The sequence below is a fragment of the Caloenas nicobarica genome, chromosome 15 (genome assembly GCF_036013445.1).
Source record: "Caloenas nicobarica isolate bCalNic1 chromosome 15, bCalNic1.hap1, whole genome shotgun sequence".
In the NCBI taxonomy this organism is placed as follows: domain Eukaryota; kingdom Metazoa; phylum Chordata; class Aves; order Columbiformes; family Columbidae; genus Caloenas; species Caloenas nicobarica.
This window is the reverse complement of record NC_088259.1, coordinates 15,917,969-15,942,943: the sequence shown is the minus strand read 5'-3', so window position 1 is coordinate 15,942,943 and position 24,975 is coordinate 15,917,969. Positions and strand designations below refer to the sequence as shown.

Here is a 24,975-nt window from a genome sequence, read left to right as displayed (position 1 = left end):
GTAGCCAAAATGAAATGTCAATAAATATAACGTGATGCAAATGGGGGTGATGCGAGTGAGCCTTATGTGTATGGTATTGGTCTCTGAACCAGCATTTCTCACTAAAGAAAGAGATCATGAAGTAATTATAGATGGCCTCATGAAAACTTTCAGCACAGCAGGCAAGAAAGAAAATAGAATGTTAAGAATTATTAGCAAAAGTGCGAAGAAAGTAAATAAAAACCTTGTGCCATTCTAAATCTGTGGCTTCGTCTTTACAGACTGAAGTTCTGGTCCTATTGCAGTAGAACTAGAAAAGGAATCTAGAATGGGAATTTGGGACCACGTTCCTTTGGGAAACAGCCAAGCAGACAATTATTTTAGTTTTCTCTTTTCCACACTGGAGAGGAATGCACTAGAGTTCTTTGAAATCTAAAATTGCATGAGACAGTAGGTAGAAGTTATTATGAAGAAATAGACTCAAAATGAACTAAAGGAGTTTTTTTCCTGCAATATATCAATGAAGTTTGGAACCCACTGTTGCAGTTGTAAATGAAAGAAGATTTGTGTATGTTAAATTTGATCAGACAAAGTAATTTAGCAAAGTTACCTATTTCCAGGACCCTGTATGCTGCAAATTCCTGTAGGTTAGGAGAGCATTCCAGGCAGGAGCACGGCATACTTAGCCTGGTTTTGTACTCCAAGCATCAGCTGTTGGTCTCAGCTCGAGATGAGTTACTGAGCTTTGATTTGACAGTGCAGGCACACTGGCTATGCCTGTATTTGTGGACAGATTTCTACTTGTACTACTGTAGAGCAGCATCATAGCCGCTGACTAGAGGCTGACATATAAGCCCACCCTCATTGATCTTTGTTTCCTGCTGTATTACTCTTGGAAAATGAATGTAATTTTTCATCTCCTATGTGGGTGGGTCAGCCTCTCTGTCTGAAGGCCTTCCCAATGAGCATCAGAATTCTGTATATTTTGCCAGGCTAAATCTAATGCTTCCAGTTTTTGCCACATTTCTGGCATCTGCTGGATCATCTAAGGTGCTATGTGCTTTCAGTTCCCATTGCCTTACATGGAAATACAGCAGGACTAGCATCTGTCTGTTTTAGTACTTCTCCTTTATGAATACTTTTTCTAGCACCGTTTCTCTATTAGGAATGTTAAGTTTGTTCTTACTGTGAATTTGTCAGGAATAATATGACTATGATGTGACTGTGGATAAGGGGAGAGCAGTTTGATATCATGTACCTTGTCTGTAGGAATTCTTTTGATAAAGACACCCACAGCATCCTTGTATCTAAATAGGGATGTTATGACCTAGATGGGTGAAAAAAACTGATTAGAGCATTCCACTCGAAGGGTAGTTGTTAGTGGTTCGTACTTGACCTGGAGGCCAGTTATAGGTGTAGTCAGACAGTTGCCTAATATCTTTATCAGTGACCTGGAGGAGGAGGCAGAATGGACCCTCCTCAAGTTTGTGGACCACAGTGAACTAAGAGGTGTGCTCCAGAACAGGGCTGCCTTTCTGAGGACGTCAGCTGGCCAGAGGAATGTGCTCACGTGAATCTTATAAAATTCAACAAGGACAAGCAGCAAATCCTGCAGCTGAGATGAGTTAACACCCTGCCATGGTACAGGCTGAGGATCAACTGGGTGGAGAGCAGCTCTGCTGAAAAAGACCCAGGAATCTTTTTAGGTTATTGGCTAAGCACGAATTAGCAGTGTGCCACCAATGAAGGCCAACAGATGACTGGACAGTATCAAAAGAAACATGACCAGTAGATTAAAGGAAGTGATTGTTCTTTTAAACGGACATTCCTTAGACTTTGTCTGGAGCACCACACCTAATTTTGGGGGTGCCAGTATAAGAAAGATATTGATAAACTTGATTTAGCTCATGGGAAGGTGAGGAAGATGCTTGGGCTGTAGAACTTGATCAGTGAAGAGAGGCTGAGAGAGCTGAGTTTGTTCAGCCTGTCACCATGACCCAATAGTTGTCTAGTGCTGAAGAAGTCTCCAGGAAGCTGAAGCTCAGTTCTGTAGTGAGATGCGTTGCAGGTGGAGAGGAGACAGCAGGCATAAATTGCAATGGGTTGTTCTGACAGCCTCATCCATTCCCGCAGTGCTGCTGGACCTAATGTAATAAAATTGATGAGTTTGTGTATGATGTTTCATACTGCTTCATTGCCCCTATTTTACAGATAATCAAACCAAAGTACAGAAACTGTAAAGGCTCTTTAGAGTCACTCAGGCTACATCTAAATGTCTTTCTGGTATGAGCATGAGCTCACTTGTGTCTCACATCCACACAGCCTGTTTGCTTGTTCATAGTCTCTGAGGAGGAGTTAGAAGGTTGTTTTGTATTATGGTAACACTGAAACAGCAAGGCAGCTTGGGAAGCAGGATTTTCCTTGACTTGGCTACTGCTGTTGACTTGGAGTGAATCTTTTACCGAGTAAAGGAAAGGTGTGTGAACTCCTTGTGCTTTGTCATGTCTGTTTGGTCAACCTATTTTGTTATTAGCCTTATCTGATTCCCATTATAATTGCAGACTCCTTCCTGAATATAATGCTGCCTCATGCTTCAGATGGATGGTATTATTTTTGTTTATTTTTGTCTGTGGTATTCTTCCAGAAAGTGAAATCAGTTTGAGTTGTTCCTTGGGGACCTTTGCTGTTGTTCCATGTGCAAGAGCCTCCAAATGTTCAAATGTCTTAGATGAGAAAATGCGTTGGTATGAGTTGATTTGCAAAGGGACCTATAATTTGAGGCTATTACTATTCTGGTATTGTATGTGCTTGACTCAGACACTGCATTGATAAAATAAAAACTGCTCTAGGACAGACAGCCTTGGAGTCTGCTGTTTGTGCCTTAACTCATTTCAGAAAGACCGAAAGCCAGGCTAAGATGCCTAGTTGAGCCTCCCTAGCCATTCATTTTAGCACCTTTGTGGAAAAGCTAACACCTGCTTTGAAGGTTTGTGGATATAACTCTCAATCCCTTGGGAACTGGCCTGAGTCTGCCAGCAAGTGATACATTAGCGAATAATGAATAAATTCATTTTGAGTATTGAGCAGCAGACGTAGCAGCAGACTTGGACTTTGCACATTTTGCTAGGAGTGCCACTGCATAATGTGAGTGCAGCACTGCATTTTTTAACATTTATAATTTAACTTGTGCAAGAAGGCAGAAAACCTACTTAACCAAAACCTACCTAATCCTAATACCACGTGGGGATTCCCCAGCAGTTAGGGAATGGAATAAATAGCCCAGAAATGCTGACTTTAAAGCTTAGGGTTAACATGATTAAGACCACAGGTAGAATTAAAGTAATTTCTTGCCTCTGCGCCTCAGTTAGAATCACTGAATAACAGGAGTTAGAACTTTTGGAGGCCATCAGGTCCATCTCTCTCCTGAAAGCAGGGCCAAGTGAAGTTAGGTTAGGCTGCTCAGGGTCTTGTCCTGGCCAGATTTGAACATCTCCAAGACGGGAGATTTTACAGGAACCTATTCCAGTCTTTGACTACATCATCACCTAGATTTTTTTTTTCCTTATGTGTGATTGATATTTCTCTTTCCATAACTTACATCCATTGCCTGTATTTTTTTTGCTATACAGTTCTGAGTGGAGTCCAGCTCTGTTTTCTCTCTAAGTAGTTCTGTCTTCACTCATTAGGTAGTTGAAGACATCAACTAAATTGCACTTCTCCAGGCTGAAGAAACTGGCTGTCTCAGCCTCTCATAATGTGTGTGCTCCAGCCCTGAGCAACTTGATTGTGCTCTGTTGGACTTGCTCCAAGTATGTCAGTCCAGTAAATCCTCCATGAACTGGGGAGCCCAAAACCAGGCACAGCACTCCAGACTCAGTCTCGCAGCAAAATAGAAGTGATGACATCCGTGGGTCCGTTGGCTGTGCCTGTACCGATCCAAGTGTGCTGGTACTTTCATTCCTGCCAGAGCTGACTCAGGTTCAGCTTCGTGTATCTGAGGACCGTCAGTACTTTTTCTGTCAAGGTGCTTTCTAGCTGGCTGTTAATTAGGTTGGCTAACCATTGTTTGCCCTTATTCGATCTATGCTGACTCTTTTCAATCACCTCATTTTCTTTGAAGTGCTGGAAATTGAATCCAGAATGATTTGCTCCATATTTTCGTTGGGACTGAGGTTAGGCCGAACATCCTGTAGATTCCTGTATCTTCCTCCTTGGCATTCTTGAAGTTAAGCGTGACATTTGGCTTTTGTCCTGTCATCAAGAACCTCCTCTGATTGCCCTGACCTTTAAGATGACTGACAGCAGCCTCACAATGACGTGAACCAGCAATTTTAGCATCCTCAAATGCATCCATCTGGTCCCATGGTGGGGTTTTCTTGTGTGTTTTTGGTTTTTTATTAACCAGGTCACTGTAGTAGTCCCTGGTTGGATCTGCCCCTGTCTTATGCACTTCCTTAGATTGTGCCACTAGACAGAGACCTGGGCTGCAGTAAAAACCACTGCAAAGAATGCACAGAGTTATCTTACTAGTAAAATGAGAATACTTGTGTTAGAAGGATATTGTGAAGGTCAAATGGCCAGTTTCTGTCCTTTGTGCTCCTACAGATAGAAGTGCTAGGTATCATTGTTATTATGTATCTTAGTTTGTCTCATTCTTTCTTTCACTCCTATTCCCTTTTGGCTTTCCTGAAGATTAATACACGAGGAGAAGCCCCAAACATATTACTGCTTGTTATTTAGAAATAAATTGAGAGACTGAGAGTGCGGAAGCCAGGGCGGTCTGCCTTAGGAAGCCTGGTAGACACAGACTATCAGACCTGTCACAAATGGCAACAACAAAACAAATCCAGACTTGTCTTTTTAAAGGACATGCTCCTTCTGGCAACAGTAGATCAGGAAACTGATTATATTAGTGAGAAACTAGATCCATCACTGAAGAGAAGAAAGCCTGCTGGATAACATGCCTGAGCACAAAAACTTAAGAGTATATACACTTAGAGAGAACAGAGTTTGCAGTGAGACTCTTCAAAGCTGTCACGTCTCTTCTGCATCCCACACTCTCTTGGCAGAGCTGCTGCATCCGTGTGTTTCTGTTTCCTTCCTGAACAGCTAATAAACTGTACTTTCCTGTGGCTTCAGCAAGATTATTGATGCGTGCGGTGATCATTATTACAACTGTTGAATAGCTCTTTGCCAAAGAGACTGAGGGGGAAAAAAAGGGGATGTTGTGGTTTTTTTTCTCCTGTGCCTTTTCTAAATTCTCTTGACTTTATGCATCTCATTACTATTTATAGACAGTTTTTACATGTTTTCATGGCACTGTACTTCACAAAAGGAAGCCTGATTTATCCTTCCCTTGAAGAGATTCTAATCATAAGTCATAAGTGAAAGGCTGTCATTAATGGCTAATCTCAGCCAAAAGTCTATACGTGATGCTTTCTGGAGCTTGCATGGAATTGGCCTTGCTCTGAAGTGCTTGTACAAAATGTTTAGAACAACAGGAAGGAAGAGCTTATGATTTATGCCATGATGATAATATGATCGCGCTAAGAAGGATAAGGTGTGTGACTTCTGAGTTACAAAGCAACCAGATGAGGGGATGAGTTGGATTCTAATAGGTAAATTTCCCATTTTTGTTGTGTATTATTTACTTCATAAGCTGTTTGAGAATGAAACCCGCCCGGTCAGTCTGTGACCTATTTACCATGCTTTTGAGACCAATATATAATACTAGAAAGTGATATGACTGCCTTCTGTTTGGAAACAGCATGCCTCAAACTTTATATTGTCCTCTGATTAGGTGACTAGTAACAGACCACCATAGGAAGAACTTCCTCCCCCCACCCCTGTCTGCTGGTCAATCAGAGTTAAGAAAATTGATGCAAGAGTCAATAGTCATCTGGAAAGCTTTCCCAGAAATCCTGCAGATTGAAGGAAAAGGGAAAGATGAGGTGCTCTTCAGGAATTCTGTAGAGTCCATTTACAGAGGTTGTCACTGGAAGCTTTTGTTGGTGCTGCAGGTGAGGTCGGATGTCCAGCTCAGCTGACTCCAGCTCATGACAGGTACCAGAGTCAGAAAAGGCTTTTGTATTTGCTCAGGAAGAAAATTGTGCAGTTTGTGCTCCTCATCCAGTCACATTCTGGGCTTACAGAGTGACTGTTAGATTTCTTTACCTTACTGAGAAGGTAAAGATGTTGTGCGTGTGAAGTTGAGAACGGAATCCAACTCTTGCAAGTCATACTGGGTAAAGTATGGTGGGACATAAGCAAAAATTGGGCTCTGAAGCCTGTGTTCTGAAAATTGGAGTGGTTTGACATTACTATGTTTGCCTCAGGACAGAAGCTACTACTGGCCTGAAGAGGAGAGCTTACAGCCATACTCTGGCTTTTGCAATTAATAGCTTTGGCACCTTAGTACAAACCTGCCTGCATGGGTGATTTAAGGTGGTGTGCCAGACTGAGCTGGGATGGCTCTTGGGTGGTGACGCACATCCTTCTGCTGCCCAAGAGAAAAACAGCCTCTGGGGGAGGACCGGGGAGGACAGCCGTAGGCGGTGAAGTTTTAAACCAGTGCCGCAGGCTGTGCTAGAAATCCCCTGTCAGTCCCGATTTAAATCTGGGCTCTGCCGTGACTTGCTGACTGTGAGGACACACCGCGCAACCTGTGCCTTGGTTTCCCGAGGTGTAGTAGTGTTCAACTAGTTTGCAAGGCTGTTGTTAGGATTCATCTTCCTTTTTCCGTCTTACTTCTAAGTTGCTAATTAAAAGGCAGTTCCTTGACTCTGGTTAAACACCTTTGAGAAGCTTCTGAGAAGTTATGTCAGTGAAGGATAAGCCTTAAGACTGCTTGTTTCTTCCCAGTTGTGTAGGTGATGTGCTGTGTTACATCTTCAGTGGCACGTTTACCCAGCACATGCTATAGAAGGGCTGAGTTCCGTTTGCCTTGGCACAGCGGGATTGGCAGCCCCACAAACGTGAGACAAGAATTACCGCGAACGCCAGCCTAAGCAAGAGAGGTCTGTCTGATGTGGCAGGAGTGGACATGAGGCCCCTTATTCTCTTTTAAAAACATCCTTATTAAATTACTTCCTTGGTATATAGCAAGTGTTTAACAGAGAAGATCATGTGGGTTGGTTGTGCTCAGCATCAGAGCTGATGTGTGAAGAACACTTTGGTTCTGTAATTCATACTTTTCCCCCAAAATGTCTCACAAGAGTCCGCTGGCACTGTGCTGGATGGGCTGGCAGCAATCCAAAGAAGGCTGGTTGGAAAAGTTCAAGTTGATCGGGTTTTAGTAAGCAAGTTTTTAATGTTGAACCTTATTTTTTTTTTTTTAGTAGAAATGAAAGTTATTTTACCACCGTTGTATAGAACTATATTAAAAATTAAGACTGAGAGGAATCCAAATCATCGTTTTTTAAGTTTTGCTGGAAAAAAAAGTGAGAATGTTTGTTTGGTTTTGGAGCTGCCAAAGAAACAGGTTTCTGGGTTTGCCTTGTTTTGATTTCTACAGCCTAGGTATTAATACTTGCGAGAATGACCGTATCTGAAAAACATTTATTACTAGATAGCCAAGAATCCCCTTTTATCTTTCATAGCAGAGTTCAAATTGCTGTTGCAGGTTCCTGTGGAGAACTGCTCTTCTGTTTTCTTTGGATATCTGCAGCAGTGCTGATCCACTCCAGAAAGCTCAGTGGTCTTTCACTGCAACTAACAGGAGCAAATATATTTATTGGTGTCAAGGGAAATGCCTTTTAGTGCTGCTTCAGGTGGTAGGCAGCAGATGTAAAGTAAATGGTTTCAGGAGCTGTGGAAACATCATTAGTACTCAAGGTAAAGTCATCACCACAGTCCAGCAGCATGGACGAAATATTTTATTATTGCTCCTTTCCCTGCTTTGAAGGAGCAGAATTGATGAGGAGCTCCGTTCAGAGGGGTAACTACCCCAGGACAATTATTGTAAATACGTCTAAGTTGAACTACCAAGGCTTTAAATTCGGTAGCCTTAGAGGAGACTTTTTTGGTGGATCTGAAATGATTGCTGTCAGAGTAAGAATGTTCCCATTACCAGCCAAGTTTCCAGAGATGCAGCATGTGGAAGGTTAACTTCTTTTTTTCTGTGTGAAATAATAACCCTCCTCCTTTTCTCAAGTAATCTATTATTTTTGCTGTCAGTGAAAATAGCTCAGTGTTTTAGCTGTAACGGTCAGGCACACTGCAAATAGCCTGGATAAACATGCTGTTTGGAACAGGTTCAGAAATCCCGCTAATGATGCCGAACCGTTCTCCTGGGGCACGCAGTGGCTGTGCCAGTGCCCCTGCCCACCGAGAGCCCTGCGTGTGCCGGCTGCTTCCCACGGGGGGTTTGTTACATTGCACGGGAGGGGCTGCTGCCCTGTCTGCTTGGGAGGCTGTTGGCAAAGAGAATGCCCAGGGATAGATGGATAAATTGTCTGTCTGGGCTGGGCTTATGGTCCCTGAGGGGTAGATGCCTCACATCTGCACTATAAAAGTAGGACCAAAGTGGATTTCTGGACCATCTTGTAGATACTTGGATAGAAGGGAAACAATTTTCCGTGTCCCATCAGCAATTCTTAGAGCAATTGTCTTAAATGTAACGTTGCTGTGTGTGCAGGCCGACTTCAGCCTGGTGTGAAACAAAACTGAGCAAGCAGACACATTCAGCCCAGTGTTTAGTTTTGTTCAACAGAAGGTAGAATCTGACAGTCTGTGCATTAAGCTGTTTCCTGGGTGTGATACAACCTGGAAGGGATCACCTTTTGACCCAGCTTTGCTGTTCTGATGCTGGGTTGCAGTTGTCAGAGTAACCACTATGCTCTTAAATGGGTCATTTTCTCACCGCTCTGCCGTATTTTGCTTTATCAGCCGGGGCCCTGGCTCTTAGGGGCTCCATACTGTATATCTTGAGGGGGCTTTTAGTGCCTTAGATATTATGATGTCATGCGACCTGTCTCCCTGGATAACTTGGCTGCCTGTTAACATGCAAGTGACTGAAGTCTCTAAAGCTGCCACCAGAAATTTTAATCTTTCAGGCATGATTCTACATGCCGTGTCTTTTATTTGCGTGCAAGTGCAGAGTTGTAGTGTATACTTTATTATTCAAAAGCTCTCTCAAATGCTTTAATCCTTTTGTTCCTGCTATCGGATCTAGCTTCATCTAACATGTTATACTGCCTTTCAAATGCTAAATTCCTCTATAGTGTCTTTAATCTTTGTTTCCTCGGTTTATTCACTCATTGTTGGATCTTTAAGGTAATTAATAGTTTCCAAGATTGGGAGAAAGAATAAAGGCATATGGGGCATCTCAGCAGAGATCTGTTTCCAGCTTGTGTTTCCCAGGTACAATGTAAACTTGACACACTATGCTGGGCTGTCTCAAGCCTGACCTAAGAGACAAGCGGAGAAATAAGGATTTATGTATTTGAACTGAAGAGGTGCCATAGGGGCTCACAGAGGCCAGCAGAATGCCAGAACCTTGCCTGAGGCCTTTAGAGCCTGGATTAGACATAAACCCAGTTTAGTTTTACTGGGACTTGGCCTTCAGCGAGCCAGGGCTGCAGTCGGTGCCAGCGGTGGTCGTTGTTACGGTATGGATGCCGTCTTAATGAGAGCGCCGCCTTCCTAAGGGCCATCAGCTGGCCTTTATTAGATTGTGCCAGCCATGAATCCAGCGATCTAGAGGTGAACAGCTATTTGTTACTACTTGAACCTTTCTCTTTTGATGACTTTAATAGGCTTTGGAATTTCAAGCCGTTTCCTTCCCCTCCTCCCCCCTCTTCCTTAGCAGGCAACCAGATCATTTTTCCTTGAAGTTTCACAGCAGCCTGACCACAAAGGAATTATTTCATCTTTGGGCTGTGTGATGTGCACAGCACAGATTCCTTATGCCCTTGTCCTTTAACCTGGGTGGCACTTGTGCCCCAGTGACAGAAAGCTTTCCTCAGCCTGTTCTCACAAAATACTGTCAGGTTGTGTGGATTGGCACCTTTGCCTCTCCTTTACTATCCTTTGAGACAATGAAGACTGAAGTCATTCCTTTAACATAAGCTGGTGACAAGAGTGTTCCTTGATCCAAGTTTGGTGTGGGTAGATGTAAAACAGGAGGAGTCGCTTTTCTAAGTATTTATGGCCCAGTTACACAAGTCACCCAATAGAATTCCCTGTGTGTGGGGTATACAGAAAACAGAGAGCCTGCAGGTCAGAAGGGACTAAGTATATCTATCTATGAACCTTAACACCTGTAGTACTATATAAGTTATAAGGTATTATTCATCAAAGCAAATTATGGCATCAACTATTTGGAGGAATTCTGGATAGTAAGTTCTAAGAATAAGCAGTTCTAAAATAACCGGTTGCAAATCAGAGTGGAACAGGGGTTTCTTGAGCTATGGGACAGCCGGAGTCTACTTTTAAAGTTAGTTTGAGGCTTAAGTCCTTAGTTCAGTCTGACTGTGCTGATCAGGGCTTTCTGCAAACAGACGGTCAGCCAGCCTGTTAAATTGATTACTGTCACTCGAAACACTATTCCTGCCTTTTCTCTGGGTATGACCACTGGCAATATTGCTCTAGAAATGAAGGGCAGATTATGTTTCTTTGAAAACGCAAGTGATTTTAAACTTTTCTTTCTCTCCACTTTTATTTTACGGAAAATACAGAAAATGTATTATTCCATGGTGAATCATTACAGCTGGCTGTCTTTACAGCTGCTTTTGGTTGGGGTTTTTTCTCCTTTTTATTTTGCAGAGGTGAACCTCGTCACTAGCAGTTCTTACACGATCAACTCGGATTTTTCATCTTGTCTATCCTCAGCGGTTGTGACTGTTGATTTTCAACCTTAGTTGAAAAAACTTACATTTTACATTAAAATTTCTAGTACTCTGCCCACTAAAAGGAGCCTATCTCCTTTTGTTTGGGTCTGCACATAAAAACTTCCAACCCCCGTGCATCTGTCGATGATTATCACTGTGTTTCTCCCCCATAGCAAAGATTCGAACAGCGGGGAAGCGCCTCCTCTGTGAACACGGGCTGATCTCCAGATGTGGAAATGGAGAGTTTGTCAGCAGAGCCCCCGTTCATTCTCCCAATGGCACCTTGGTCATTATATAAATGAATACTTACTTAAATTGTGCCTGGATGTATATGGAGAGACAATATATATTCCAAAGAATTAACAGTGGACACTATCAAGAAATGTTTGTAATCAGATGCACAGCAGAAGCACATGAATGAGAGTTAAATACAAATAAATGTGAGGATTACATCTAAATAGCAAACTATTCTTTGGAAATATGTTTCAAGCCTGAAGACCATTAGCTTTATGGCAAGGCCAGGCTCTTCATTTTCCATTGAGACTGATTTTAGCTAGAGGTTTGAATTGTTGCACTACAGAAAAATTAATTTATCTCCTGAATTCAGGATTAATCAATTATTTGAATACTTAAAAACCCCAGAAGCAAAACCAAATCCTTTTCTATATTTCTTATGTAGTCAGTATTTTCCAGTGCTGTTAATTCATTTGCATTTTTCTGTGCTTTAAAACTAATTTCCCCTGTGTTCTACTCTATTTTTATCTGTTCAGTATTAATCCAGCTAAGATGATTGCAAAGTCTGTAGAATCAGGTGCGAAAGTAAACAACTTCCCATTGTCAGCACTGTTTACAGAGCCAGTTATCTTGTATTGGAAAGTAACTTCAGTTCTGAGATGCTGATTCCTCTCCCACCCCCATGTCAACCCTTTAAGAATTGTCTCCTTTTCTTTAGGATTAATTTCTATCCTGTTCTTGTTTCAGAGACATCCTCCATCAGCACCATGCTCCTATGACCTGCCAAAACTCCACCGAAGACTTTTCCCATCAACTATGTAGGTACTAAGTATCAAAGTAATTAATTTTTTACTATCAAGAGGTTTTTAGGAAAGGCTGCCTGAGTTTATTCTTAACGGTTCGTGCTTTATGACCTTAGGAAGAAGTGTTACATTTCAGGTCTTTGGCTGGCATCTCTAAGGGAAGCTAAATTTTCTGATCGTATTGTTGCTGTACGAGGCTGGAACATTTATTCTAAGAATTGATGGCAGTAGTTTGCACTCACTTAATAATGAAGAAAATGTGCAAAACCTCACTTTGTTTACCTTCATGTTTATACTTAAAATGATCAGGAGGTTGGTGAGTGCTCTCGTATAGCATGTAAAAACTGTTAGGTGATGAGCTAATACCGCCAACTTCCTAAACCTTCAGATTTTACAAAAGAACATGAAATCAATGTCAGAATTTTAAAACTCAATGAACTGCACATGGCTGAAGCTTCCAGCACTCGATTTCAAACTCAACGTAGGGTTTTAAAAGCTGTTGTGTAACATAACTTGAATGGTACAAATAAACTTTCTGCAAAGCTGTTCTGGACCTTTGACTGTGCAATTTTGTAATGAAGCGATTTAACCAGGACCAGGAGTAGCACAGTTCCTCTCCCAACCTGTAGCCTTTTTTTTTTTTTCATAATGACTACAAAATAGGTCTAGGTAAATAAAAACCACTCAGTTCTCTGGATAAGAAACATTAGGCAGAGAAGGTTATACGATTTTTAGATGATTGGGTTTGCATACAGTAAAATATGGAGAAATAGAAAGAAATGCTCTTGTTTTACCTGTGGAAAGACTCAAGATGGAGGATCCAATGCAAATTCTGTAATGGGAAAAAAAAAAAAGCTTATGGTGAAAGTAAAGCTACATGGCTTTGAGTAACCATGGAGACCAGCGCTTCTCTGATGCAGAAATAAATGAACTCAACCTTTTCATATTTATTAGTGGGACTGATGATGAAAGATAAAGTTGAATTAAAATATAAAGCAATAGAAGACAAACCCAGTCAGTGTCTCTGCCCCTGCAATGCAGGTTACTGTAACGGATTATTACAAATGAGCTGCAGAGGCAAATTAGTTATGAAAGGAACAAAATACTCTTAGTTATACCAACCTGTTCATCCAAATATCAGCTTATTTATTTAGAGAAGTGAAGAGACAGTACACACAACATATTCCTGAAATCTTTTGGTTCTGATAAAAATTGAAATAAACTTGTTTTAATACCATAGCAGTGTATGAAATATATGTATTACAAAATGCTAAACTGTTCACTGGAACTGTATTAGCAGATATTTGAAACCTACTGATTTCTTGGTGGTTAGAATGGTAGAGCTTTCTGATCAAAATACTGGGTGAATATTCAGGTTTCTGCCTTGAAAATACATGTCAAAGGGTCAAATATTATTGGCAAGTTGTTGCTACAGAAATGTTACTGCCAAGCAGAGGATGGCAGTGGTAAATGGCACTTGAACTTTCAGTGAGATTAAGAGCTTGTGAAATAAAACTTCAATGCAGATATTTCTGCAATATCATGTAAAGGTTTTGATTGAGCAGATCTCCTGTGTCAGTAAAGGGTTAAGTCACAGGACCCAAAAGAAAGTGCTGAGATAAGTGTGACTTTAGTGTGACTATTTTTGTGCAAGACCTTTAACCTAGTCACTATATAAAATGCTATTTCCTATCACGGAATTTTCTGGTAAATGAAGCACTTTCAAAGAGTTCACATTTCATAGCCTTACTGGAGTTCACTAATGGTAAAGTAGCCTTGCTAGATCTTGAGACAAATATGATGCAAATTCGTAAGATACCCAATTTTTTATTTCATTACTTAACAGATAAAGGTGGTTGTCTTATTCAGCTATTTTTTCTTGTTGTTTTGCCTTTTTTTTGTAAAAGTTTCTTAAAAACGCATTTATAAAATCCCTTAAAGCCCAGATGAAATGACACAAAACAAATCCTGAAATGTCTTAAGTTTTCAGACAGTAGCCTCCTGCAGAGGGAAAAAGGAACATAACCAAGTTTTCTTAGCAAAGAATAACCTTTTCTAGGACTTTGAGTGCCTGGTTGTGTTGGGAAAGAGATCAGCAACCCATTGAGATCTGTAAGTGATAGTTAACAAACTCTCACCTGATTTACTGAAAAGTCATTTTCAATAAAAAACTTTGGAAAACCTGCTAACAAAATGAGTTGAGGCTCAGGTTTTCTTTTAAGGCAGAGAAGTGCAGGGAGCTCTTTTACTGATGGAAATGTCAAAAGTATTTTTCCTGTATTGTTCTTCAAATGTATATTCTACCACTTGAGCACACAACTGGGAGCCAGTCCAACTTCTACTCCTCCGAGTCCAAACAGCAGAATGTTAGTACAAACCCCTTCTGTGAGGGGAAAGGAACAAGACAATCCTAAGCCATCCTCACCTGAAGGTCACTGTTTTCAGTCATCGCTTCACACACATAATTAGTTCAACAAATCCCAGAAATGCTCATTGCAAAGAGCAGCAGCAGCACAAGCTGCTTGCAGACCATGACTCCCATCGCTGGCTCACAGAGGCCTGGGCGTTAGAACAGCGGTAACCGCAGTTCATACTGACCCAGCACTGCTACGAGGATATTGAAATGTTTTCTCAAGATCTCTGTGAAATGGTTTTGCTGTTTAAAATGTCAAAGAACACAGAACTATTTCCTCCTTTACAACATTAATGAAAATTTCACAGGTCAATTTAGCTCCTGTGAAGTACGAAAAAAGTAGGTACCCTGATATTTATGACACATATGCCTAAATCAAACTCATCACTCTAATTAAGAATAGTTTTGTTCTCATCACGATTAGATTACCTTTAAATCACTACAATCCTATTTATAAATTAGTGGTTTAGAATGCTAAATAGTAAAGACAAATTCAGCCAAATCTACATTTTGTAGATTTTCAATATCCTTGAAAGAGATCAGTCTATTCAGTAAGAAAGTACCAAACATACATGTCCCAGCAGAGCTGTGGAGCACTTGGGGAAAAAAAAAAAAAAAAGGAATGAATGTAGTAGCAAGGTGGGATTTACCAAACAGGAATGCAGCACTTGCATGTAATAAAGCAAATATTTACATTAAGCACAATACAGCAATTTATTTAGATGCTTAAATGAAGAATACAAAGGGAAATAAAGATCACAAAATTATACATACTACAACAGTGTGTCATATATTAGATGGTATAAATGAATACAACACCTTGTTGGTGTTAACTAAAGATAAAACTAAATATCCAAAACACAGCACTTTTGTTTCAGTGTGCTGCTTGAACACAATACACTTTTATACAGGTCTAAAAGGTGTCAAAATTAGTAGCTGCAAACTTGTTTCTTGCATGTGATTTTTGTTTTTTTAGCTTAAAAGATTTCAGAAAATGGCTCTGAAATACGTTTGTCATCGGTTGTAATGCCAAGGATATTCAGAACAAGAAAATTCTATAATACAATAGAGTCCAGATATATTTTTTATGTTGCTGGCCTCTGTTTTGAGATTGTACAAGGTTATGTGCAAAAACTAAGTTTGTCAAAATTCTTACTATAGCAGTTTCAAGCTTTTGCTAGGTAAACTAGATACAGCATTTATTACACAGCAGGGCAACACTAAAAAAGAGAAACAAATCTATGATGGGTACACAAGAACAATTTCATAAGCTTCACTTGAATAGGTCTAAAAGACTGTACAAATATACATTTCAACTATTCAGAATGATACATGAAAAAAAATCAATTTCCCCATAGTCTACTATACACGTTGAACTGGTAGCTTGGATGGTTGGCCCTACACTACCATGTGAAAAAGGGTAATGTTTAAAAAGACATACAACTGAACATGTACAAGAGTGAAATAAATGTTGAAAATGCAGATAAAATAAACCTCTGCTTTTCTCTGTGCATTCTGGAGCCACCAGCTTATCCATTTTCACATTAAGTTACTGTGCTCAGCCCAGCAGGTATTTCTCAAGCCAGATTCACCAAGAGCATCCTCAGATAACCACGGGCAGAGCGGCCACAACCGCCCACCCACGCCCTCGCACTAAGACAGTACCAGGCAGTACCAGGCAGCCATGAAGCTTCGCGGTCACACTGAAATGAAGGTGTTCAGACAGCAGGAGATGGGATCATGTTCCTGATGCTTCCGCACCGCGCGGCTCACGCTTGCTGGCTGCTCAGCTCCACACCAGTTAGGCTGCTGTGCATCGGCTCCGCCACGCCGGCACCCACACTGTCAAACTGCTCTCCGTCCTCGCTGTCGATTGTGCTGTTCTGCCATTCCATCTGCTGGTTCGACAAGCTCTCCTCCATCTCGGATGCGTTTTTCCATTGCGACTGGTCTTTAGACCAAAACTCTTCTACTTTTCCATAGGAACGATTCTTCCACTTTGACTGTTCTTCATCACTTTCAGATCCACCCCCTTTTGTCTCAACAGTCGGTTTACTGCTACCAGCATCTTCACTTTGGGAGGATTCATCTGTCCACGCTTCTGGTTTTACTTCCAACGCGTTATCCTCAAAATCAGAAACCTGCTGAGAACCAGGCCCACTCTCAGACTGTGAAGCTCCATCTTTCCATTCAACAGCATCATCTTGATCATCTTGATCACCTTCGCTATCTGAGACATCTCCTACCAGCTTTGTTGGTTCTTCAGCAGAAATAATCTCTTCATATTTAGAGCTTTCCTCTGGTTTTTGATCTGGCTTCTCTGGAGACTGTGACGTATTTTCTTCAATGATTTCCTTGGATATGCTGTGCTCTGCGTTCTCTGCTATGCTCTCAGAAGAGGTTTTCCCACCGATGTCAGGAACACACTGACCAAATGGACTGCCGCTTTCATTGTATTCCTCTTCTATATTTTCATAGCTGTCTGAGGAACTTTCATCGTCTTTTTCTAAGCTTATTTTTTTATCAACAGTCTTACTAACATTGACTCTGGAATTCTTTTCGTCGTGGTTTTCAAACAGCCATTCTGCATCAAAATCCATTTCATGTTTAACCTTGTTTAACTCTTTCATATTGAAACCAAGCAGCACACCAGGTTTGTATTTTTCACAATCTCGAACACATTTCTTCCTTTTGTTACTAAAATGAGATGCAATATCAGATTTCCATAGCCACAAACTGGCAGCCAGCTTTTCAATCTCTCTCCTAGTGGGATATGGTTGCTTATTAAAATACTTTGTAAGAAATGTTTTCCTGGCTTCATAGGAATCATCTTCATGACCCTTGGGGTCCAATGCTAGAACGACAGGTTCTTCAGGCCTCTCCTCAAAGGCAGAGGGGGAGTCGTCATCATCCATTTTCCTTTTCTTCATTAGCGAGAATTCCATGTGTTCATAAGTACGTTTTACAGGTGCTACAGCTGGAGACTGACCCAGCCGAGACACCGAGGTACCTTTGTCCTGCCCGTTCTGAGTCTTCCCAACCCCTCTGCAGTGCACGAGGTGCAGCGTGATGGTGGAGGCCGTCATGTTGCTGGTGTACACACCAAGGCAATGGATGCATTTGTAGGTCAGCTTCTTCTCAACTGGATGAACTGTCTGAATTACTTGATGCCTCTCCCGTAGATGATGTGCAAGTGCATCAGAGATGGGTCCTTTTAGGATTGAAAAGCACAGAGGACAGAGAGTTTTCCCCACGTCTTTTTTGTAGGGAACTGCTGCTTGCGGAGAACTTTTGACAGGTACATCAGACTTCTCCTGGATTTTCGGCTGTGGTTTTGGAGGAACTGGGGGAGTATTCTGAGCATGGTAAGCTACAGATTCAGCAGGAGCATCTCTCAAGTTGTAGGTGGTTACAAGGAGATGTATATTCGTGTGACTACCCTGCTGCAATGTCAAATCAAAGGTTAGAGTGGAATCAGTCTTAGGTCCCATTTCTTCATCAACATGAACCATTCGCATATGAGCAGCCATCTTTTCAACATCATTGAAAGTTGAACGGCAATATGGACAAGACAGACCATGTATTAACATATGATTAAGCAATGTATCAGTGGGTAAGTAGCGGTTACAGTATAGACATTTACTAGTGAAATTGTGTATTTTCATTATATAGTTAGCTACTGCAGGCACCTTTTCAGCCTTGTGCTCCTTTTCAAAGTGGACGCTATACACATTCTCAGGAAACAGCTCATTACAGATTGTACAGATTTTCCACTTCTGTGTGGATGACGTATTGACAGTGGAAGGACCTGTAGCAGCTACAGATTTCGAGCCAGACTGACCTAATACTCTTGAAGCTGCCTGCGACTGAGATAATGACGTCTGCTTCAGCTGAGCTGATGAAAGAGAAGATGAGTTGGCAGACTGAAGAGAGAATCTTGCTGAGGCCTGTGATCTCTGCTCCCCTCCAAGAGTGTACGGCCTTCCATTGCCTGAAAACTGTTTCATTGATTGCGATTGCTGTGGAATAGAAACCGCTGCGTTACCGCTTAAGCTGAGCCTTCCTCCTGGCTGGCCAACGTAACTTGGAGGTACCGACTTGACTCCGTAATTGTTTTGTTGTAGGTGAACGTTTGACATCATTCCTGTGGAATTTAATGTAGGCTTTGGTATAGTGAGTCTGTTCATCATCTGTTGTGACGAAAGAGATCGAACGCTTCCAGGGGACAGGGGACCCATCCTCTGAGGGAGTCCCATGGGCTTTTTATCCTGTGGTTTTGGAGTTATTAGCATCAAAGGTTTAGATCTTGGAACCACTACGTTAGTGTGACCTATCATTGCTGTTACCTGATATCCTATACGTTCGTGGTCTTCGATAACATGCTGTACTAAAGCTTCGTATGATTTCGGCATAAAAAGGCATCGTTTGCAGTGAATACTACCCTCCTCTCGGGCACTGGAACTTAACGGAACTGCACCATTGAGTGACTTTTCCCCTCCCTTCGCTATGTAAGGAGCAGCAACGTGCTGAAAATGTTCCCTGTAAATGTGCTTTCTAACTATTTCATACAGAGGATCTCGGTAAGTGCACTTCTTACAGTAATAAACAGCTTGTTCTACACTGTCAGCCTGCTTGGGTTTAAGGCTCTCATGTTTGTTTTTATCTTTAAAAGTGCTGATGCCTCCACTCGGTGTATTGGCATTTGGAGCATGAAATATTTTAATGTGCGTTTCCAAAGTCTTTTTGTCCGCATTGAAAGTACAGTAAGGACAATTAAGGAGAATCCTATTTTCAAAGTCTTCGCTATGAACATTCCGGAAGTGGCTTTTGTATGCTGAAAAGAACTTCGAGGAAAATGGACATGCACTGCAGCAAAAGGGCTTTGTCCGATAGTCCTTAAAACAAAGAACATATTGAAAAGCCAATTTTAGAAAAACACCATCCATGATCTTCTCTAAACAATAATGTTTTTGAAGTCTCACAACCCACTGCACTAGTCTCAGACCTTTAATTTCTTCTCTCCAATTTTTGATGCAGATCAGACCCTAAAAAGTTTATCATCTGAACACACGCGTGATGTGGCGAGTGCCAGTTTAGAGGTCCCTCAAGAATTTAACTGTAAACTTAGCATGCAAGGCTAAATCATCAACATCTTTCTCCACCAGTCAATAAAAGCCTCATTCCCTGTAGCTGAGCTGCATGAAAAAATTCACTGTAAGCTTATTTCCAGGGGGCAAGCATGACTGAGTAGTATGAGAACATATCCAGAAGACATGAATTACTTCCCATCAAAATCTGCCAAGCATTTATAGATGGAAGGTGGATATATAACTTCAGCTATTTCAGTGTCTAAATCCATTACAAACTTTAGTATAAAAGATGCTCTTCAAAACTTATTTTTGGTGAACCAATGGATTTCAGCTTTCCAAGTCCTGTACTAAGGCCACACAAGCCCTTAAAGCCACCATGCCTTTTCCTTCTGATCAAAGCACAAACCTGATTTTGAAAACAATCTTCAATCAGAAAAAAAACAAAAGTTATTTGGAAATTCCACACTCGCAGTTTCCCTGCACCCTTTGTTATATTTAACATGTTGCTGATGCAGTTCTTGTCAATTGTTGTAAGAAAAACTACAGTTACATTTGCCTTAGAGATAACCACAAGTAATCTGGCATTTCAGATGAGATAAGACATGAAATTCAAATAGTTACAAACATTCATCACAAGTATCAAAACAAGTCTTGTGCATCAACCTACACATCGATCATTTGAAGTAGCTGGAGAGTTGGACTCTCCTCTGCATAAGTAAGTAGGAATATCTGCTGCTGTCCACCTGCTGAGGCCTCACACATCTGGTAGGCTGGAGACAAGATACACCAAAACAAACTAAAGCAAAGCTGTGTCTCCTCTTATATTACAGTTTTTATTCTGGAATTAACTAGAAAAAAAATGTGCTGTGCACAGGACTTGCCTTAAATGTGTTTAATCAGAATCAAGTATTTGTTCCTCCCTCCACTTCTAGTTCAATTCAAACTTCCTTTATTACTGACTCAGAAACATCTAAAAAGTAAGAGCTGCAGTGTAACTTAATTCTACTGTATAGAACTACGTATGCCTAAACCAAATCTCAGATATAGATTATGAGAATCTTCAGATGTGGCAGACAGAGCTGCAACAATAGTGGAGGGAGCAGCAGTTAGATATGTTCATTTGAACTTTATCTGAAATGAAGAAGAGAGATAATGAAACTTTCAAGGAAGGGTAAAAAAAGCTCGTCACAAACTGCAAAAAATTGTTGATGTTTTGACTGGAAGGACAGTGAAGTTGTGCTAAGCTTAAAAAAAGATGGGATCCTAATATGCAGTTTTCAAAGGGTGAGTAAGAAAGATTTCTTGAGCAATCAGTTCTCCAGTATTTGGTTATCCATGCTACTACGATAAAGACCAGGATTATTACTCCTTAAAAAAAAAAAAGGCAGCGTGGCTTTTTGCTGTCCCTTAAACTGATGACAAATGAAGATCAATGGGCAAAACTGCAGAAAAAGCTCTTGGCATATTTGTGAAATGCCCTTTAGTATGAACCACCTTCAGAACGAGACATGTCAACATAAACCGTTACCAACCTGATTTTTTGTAAGCGATGGGTCCCACAATCCTACATCTTCCCATGTAGTGTTTTTCAAATAAAAGTCATTAGGTTCAAACTGCTTAAAATCCTGGAGAAGGGGAAGATGGGAAGAGAGCACAGAGAATCAAAACCAAGGAGCAGCTACTCCCTTAAGCAACTCTTGTGAGCGTCCGTGCAGCCCTCTCAGGTGCGGCTGGCAAACAGTGGATATACTTAACCCAAGGAACTGCGAGTATTTTAGATGTACCTCTTCGGAGGTGACGAGTTGTGAATAGCCTCAACATCAAGAAACACCTGAAGAACTATCTTCAATACTCATCCTCCTAATTAATCCAAGACTGTAATTACATACCTGACCCATTTTCAAAAGCAGACATGGAGAAAAGTATTCCCGGGCTAGTGCTAGACATTTAATATCATACAGATGCTTTACTATAACTCTGATGTTGGGTTGAGTGGTGGGGTTTGTTTTCTTTTGGGGGCGTGTGTGTTTGATTGGTTTGGCGTTTTTCTTACTTTAATTTCACACAGGAATTCAGAACCAAGTTTTAAAAGTTTGACCACATGTACGATGTCCAAGAAGCCCAATTGCTATTAAAAAATAATCATATGAAGTACTTCGGCATTTCACCTTTGGCATAAGACCACAGCACATAAGGACTCAAAACCAGTATTTCCACTGAAATGAATACTGAAAGTAACATCATCTCAGTTCAGAATTTTGCTCTTAAAAATTAACACTTGCTCCACAAATTTTCCACGCAGAAAGGACTGGCAATTCTTTCTTTTATGCATCTTCTTTAAATGCTCTTTAAAGAGACAGAAACAGGAAAGCTGAAGCAAACAGCTCATTATTTGCTGAGTACTCTAAAATGTGTGAATTCACAGGACAGAAGTTAATGTTCAGGAGACAAAGCTCTGCTTTGGGATGATAGTTATGAAGTGTGTCCAGAAGAGCAGCACAAATACTCTTCCCTTCTAGGAACTAACACAGGTACACAAGTGATTCTTTAACTTCTAAAAAGTGTTTACAGGTACATTTTAGCTCAAGTCATTAAGTCCTACTTTGTGTAGCACTTAAAAGCAATGAAGGGGTAGCAAATGGAATCCCAGAATCATTCTCAGAAACTGAGGAGAACGGAGGAGTACGGGGTGGGAACAGGATACAGAGGATTCCTTCAAAATTAACAGTAAAAACTTAACATTTTGTGAAGCAGATTTAAAAAAAATTAAAAAAAAAGTCATACACCAAAGACCTCACAGTGCCACTAACTTTGGAGCATTTTAACTACACCACTTGGGAGGTACGATACTTACTTCTATATGCTCTTTACAGTATTCCAAACCAATGTCACTAAGTATTTTTTTCACAGTTTTCCGGGCCTTTCTTAAACTGCCAAGGTTGTTGACAGGGAGTTGGAACATAGTTTCTATTGAAAAAGAAAGTAAGAGAAAAGGTTTAAGTCAAACATGTTTTGTCTGATAGCATTGCACTTTTAATTATTACTAATTTTCTGTCTCATTTTACCCATATAACTCAGTATCAGAGCTGTACCATTAACTAAGAAACTACCACATTTTCTGTCTGATTTGTTCTTAAATGAGGCCATAAAGCCAGATATTGACAAACTTAAGAGAGCACTTGAAAACCCAACAAACTGGTGTAACAACTATTGCAGAACTAATCAGCTGCATCTGGAAATAACTGGTTGTTAAAGCGTTTGTATTTACATGAAATTTACCCCCTATGCCGAATTACTTAAAAATGTATCTTTTGTGCGTAGATACCCTAACTGATTTGAAAAATCGGTAAGGTGAGCTTCGAGGTTTGTGTCAGTCTTGTAATACATTTAATAGTATCTCTTCAGTGAGAAAGACGCTTCTTGCATTCAGATGTAGGTAGGATAAGAAATCAATACTGCTTCCTCCATTTACTGTATTTATAGCTTTAAGTGGCTGCCACGCTCTGTTTAGCATACATTCTTTTATTAAGATGGGACCCAAAAGCTTGGTTAGAGCCCTTCAGAGATAGAAATCACTGGAAAAAGTACAGGAGATGCCTCAACACCTCTAAGAGGAGCTGAGAAAACCCTCCCTTTCAGATCCCAGCACAGAGACAGCTCCTTCCAACTAAACTGGCCGTTAATGACTGGGACCATCCAGCTACAAGAAAGTCTACAGTTTTAAGATATGTGGATCCCCAGATTCAGCCGTCACCACTAAGATTTCTTGCAGACACGAAGAACTAGTCTTGTTGAGGGTGTAGGGAGTTCTCAGCCCGTGTCCTGCTGTCCCTGCGGGAACCATCAACGAGGCTCCTGCGCTTTGAGAAGGGGCAAAACGGCAGAAACGTGGAAGCCCCTGAAAACGTACAGGTATTTTGGAAGGGAGAGGGGGTGGAGCCAGCAATTCAAAGGTAGGCTTTTCTCAAAGCAAAGGGGAGGGAGTTTCTGAAATAGCAAGTGTAAAGAGTATCACTCCAGGAGAGAAAAGCTGCATTTTTTTATCATTAACATTTCCAAGAGTCAATGCAGAAATGTTGCTTTGTTTGGACAATAAAAGGCTCGATTCATATCAACAAACGAATCCACTGTAAGGCCAAAGACTACCTACATCAACTAAAAATGGATTTTTTTTTTTGTTAGAAGCTTGGAAGTATTTCTAACGCTTTCAGGCAGAAGCCTAGAATGCAGAGTTAACACAAGTTTGCAGCCATTAAATTTTTGATTTAGACAAAAATTCTGCCCTTCAATCATGAGATCAAGGGCAGTTGCCGAAGAAATTTTCTCCAAGTACAAAGGATATGGGTTGTGTCTCTGATCGAAAGCAACTCTTCTATATGCACTATCATGCAAACTCCTTAAAGGATTTCCTTGTCTGTTTACACGCTAGCCTGTTTATTTGCATCCTCCTACCAACTTTTACCAAGTAATCCTTTAAGGCAGCTCCTGACAACTTACTATTCCATGATTCTCCCCAACAACACTGTTTAGTTTCAGAAATAAAACTGAAACGTTGTAAATGTAACAGTGCTGATACAAACCACTTCAGCTGTTTTGTGATCTACACACAGTGCTGCCAGCACATGGTGCTGGGCTCTAGTCTCTTCAAATCAATGAAATCAGAAATTGCTGCTGAGTAGGAGCAGCAAGCTGTCATGATGTTTCTGCTTCATATCACAAGTATAAATTAGAAAGTACGTGGAAACAAGCCTGAGTTTGTATATAGAGATCTACAGGGAAATTTTCAGAAGTACCAAGCAATTCTGATCATTAAGCATTTTGGTACTTGGATCGGGCTGGCCACTGTCACAGATGACCAGAAACAAAGACAAGGGTCATTTTAACACCCCTAGATGAAAAAACAAAGAAAAAAAAGTTTCGACTTTGTCTATAAATCTCAGGGATTCCAAATTATTCAGGTGTAGTATTTGCAGTAATGAAGTCACTTTAGACACACCATGCACAGCGACTATTGACAGTCAGTTTCAAACAACACTGGCCAGGAAAGAAGTATTTCAAGGGTCTGTGTCAGCTTCCTCCAAGTACCACTTGTTGAGAGAATTTAGTGTAATCACAAACGTGTTGATTTCTTCACATACAAAAGTCTAAATGCAAGTATTTTAAGTTATGCGACTGTAAAGGTGTTTCAGCTCTAGTCTCAGTGAAAACGACTAGAATCAGAAAAAAATTAGACTTTCTATGGGAAATAATGAACTGCTCTTTTTTTATGCTGTATCTATTCTTATCTATACTCTTTTAGAATCAAATATTTCACCTGCAATTACAAACAATATCCAGGCCTAAACCATTCTTCCTTTCTCTACAGGAGTGGATGTGATTGTTCAAATGATTAGAATGATTCATGTCGTCCTTTCAGAACGCTCCTCACTCCCGCCCAGTGAATTATTTTTAATCCTCATAAAACACTAGGAAATAACGTTTGAATCTGAGTTTCTAACTTCTGTTACTTTGAAAACTGACTCTGGGCAGAGGCTTTATCCTGTTACTTGTACTATTAACATGCTTTCGGATGAAGTAAAATACTACCATTTATGACAAAGTATAAGCACGTAAATGGTGCAAAGCTT

The 24,975-nt window shown here is 40.7% G+C and overlaps 2 protein-coding genes across 10 annotated transcripts in view; one reads left to right on the top strand and one right to left on the bottom strand.

Moving 5' to 3' along the window:
- BCAS4 (breast carcinoma amplified sequence 4) overlaps positions 1 to 24,975 on the top strand; it is a 54,618-nt gene that overhangs the window by 25,996 nt on the left and 3,647 nt on the right. Inside the window, exon 4 of the mRNA XM_065645407.1 lies at positions 11,790 to 11,864. Coding sequence (XP_065501479.1) covers positions 11,790 to 11,864 — 75 coding nt within the window. The remainder of the gene's footprint in view (positions 1 to 11,789; positions 11,865 to 24,975) is intronic.
- ADNP (activity dependent neuroprotector homeobox) overlaps positions 14,989 to 24,975 on the bottom strand; it is a 29,590-nt gene continuing 19,603 nt past the window's right edge. For all 9 annotated transcript variants that reach the window (XM_065645399.1, XM_065645397.1, XM_065645403.1 and 6 more), the window contains 3 exons: positions 22,203 to 22,315; positions 20,881 to 20,973; positions 14,989 to 19,153 (listed from right to left, as the gene is read on the bottom strand). In XM_065645399.1, coding sequence (XP_065501471.1) covers positions 16,028 to 19,153; positions 20,881 to 20,973; positions 22,203 to 22,315 — 3,332 coding nt within the window. In that variant the 3' untranslated portion in view covers positions 14,989 to 16,027. The remainder of the gene's footprint in view (positions 19,154 to 20,880; positions 20,974 to 22,202; positions 22,316 to 24,975) is intronic.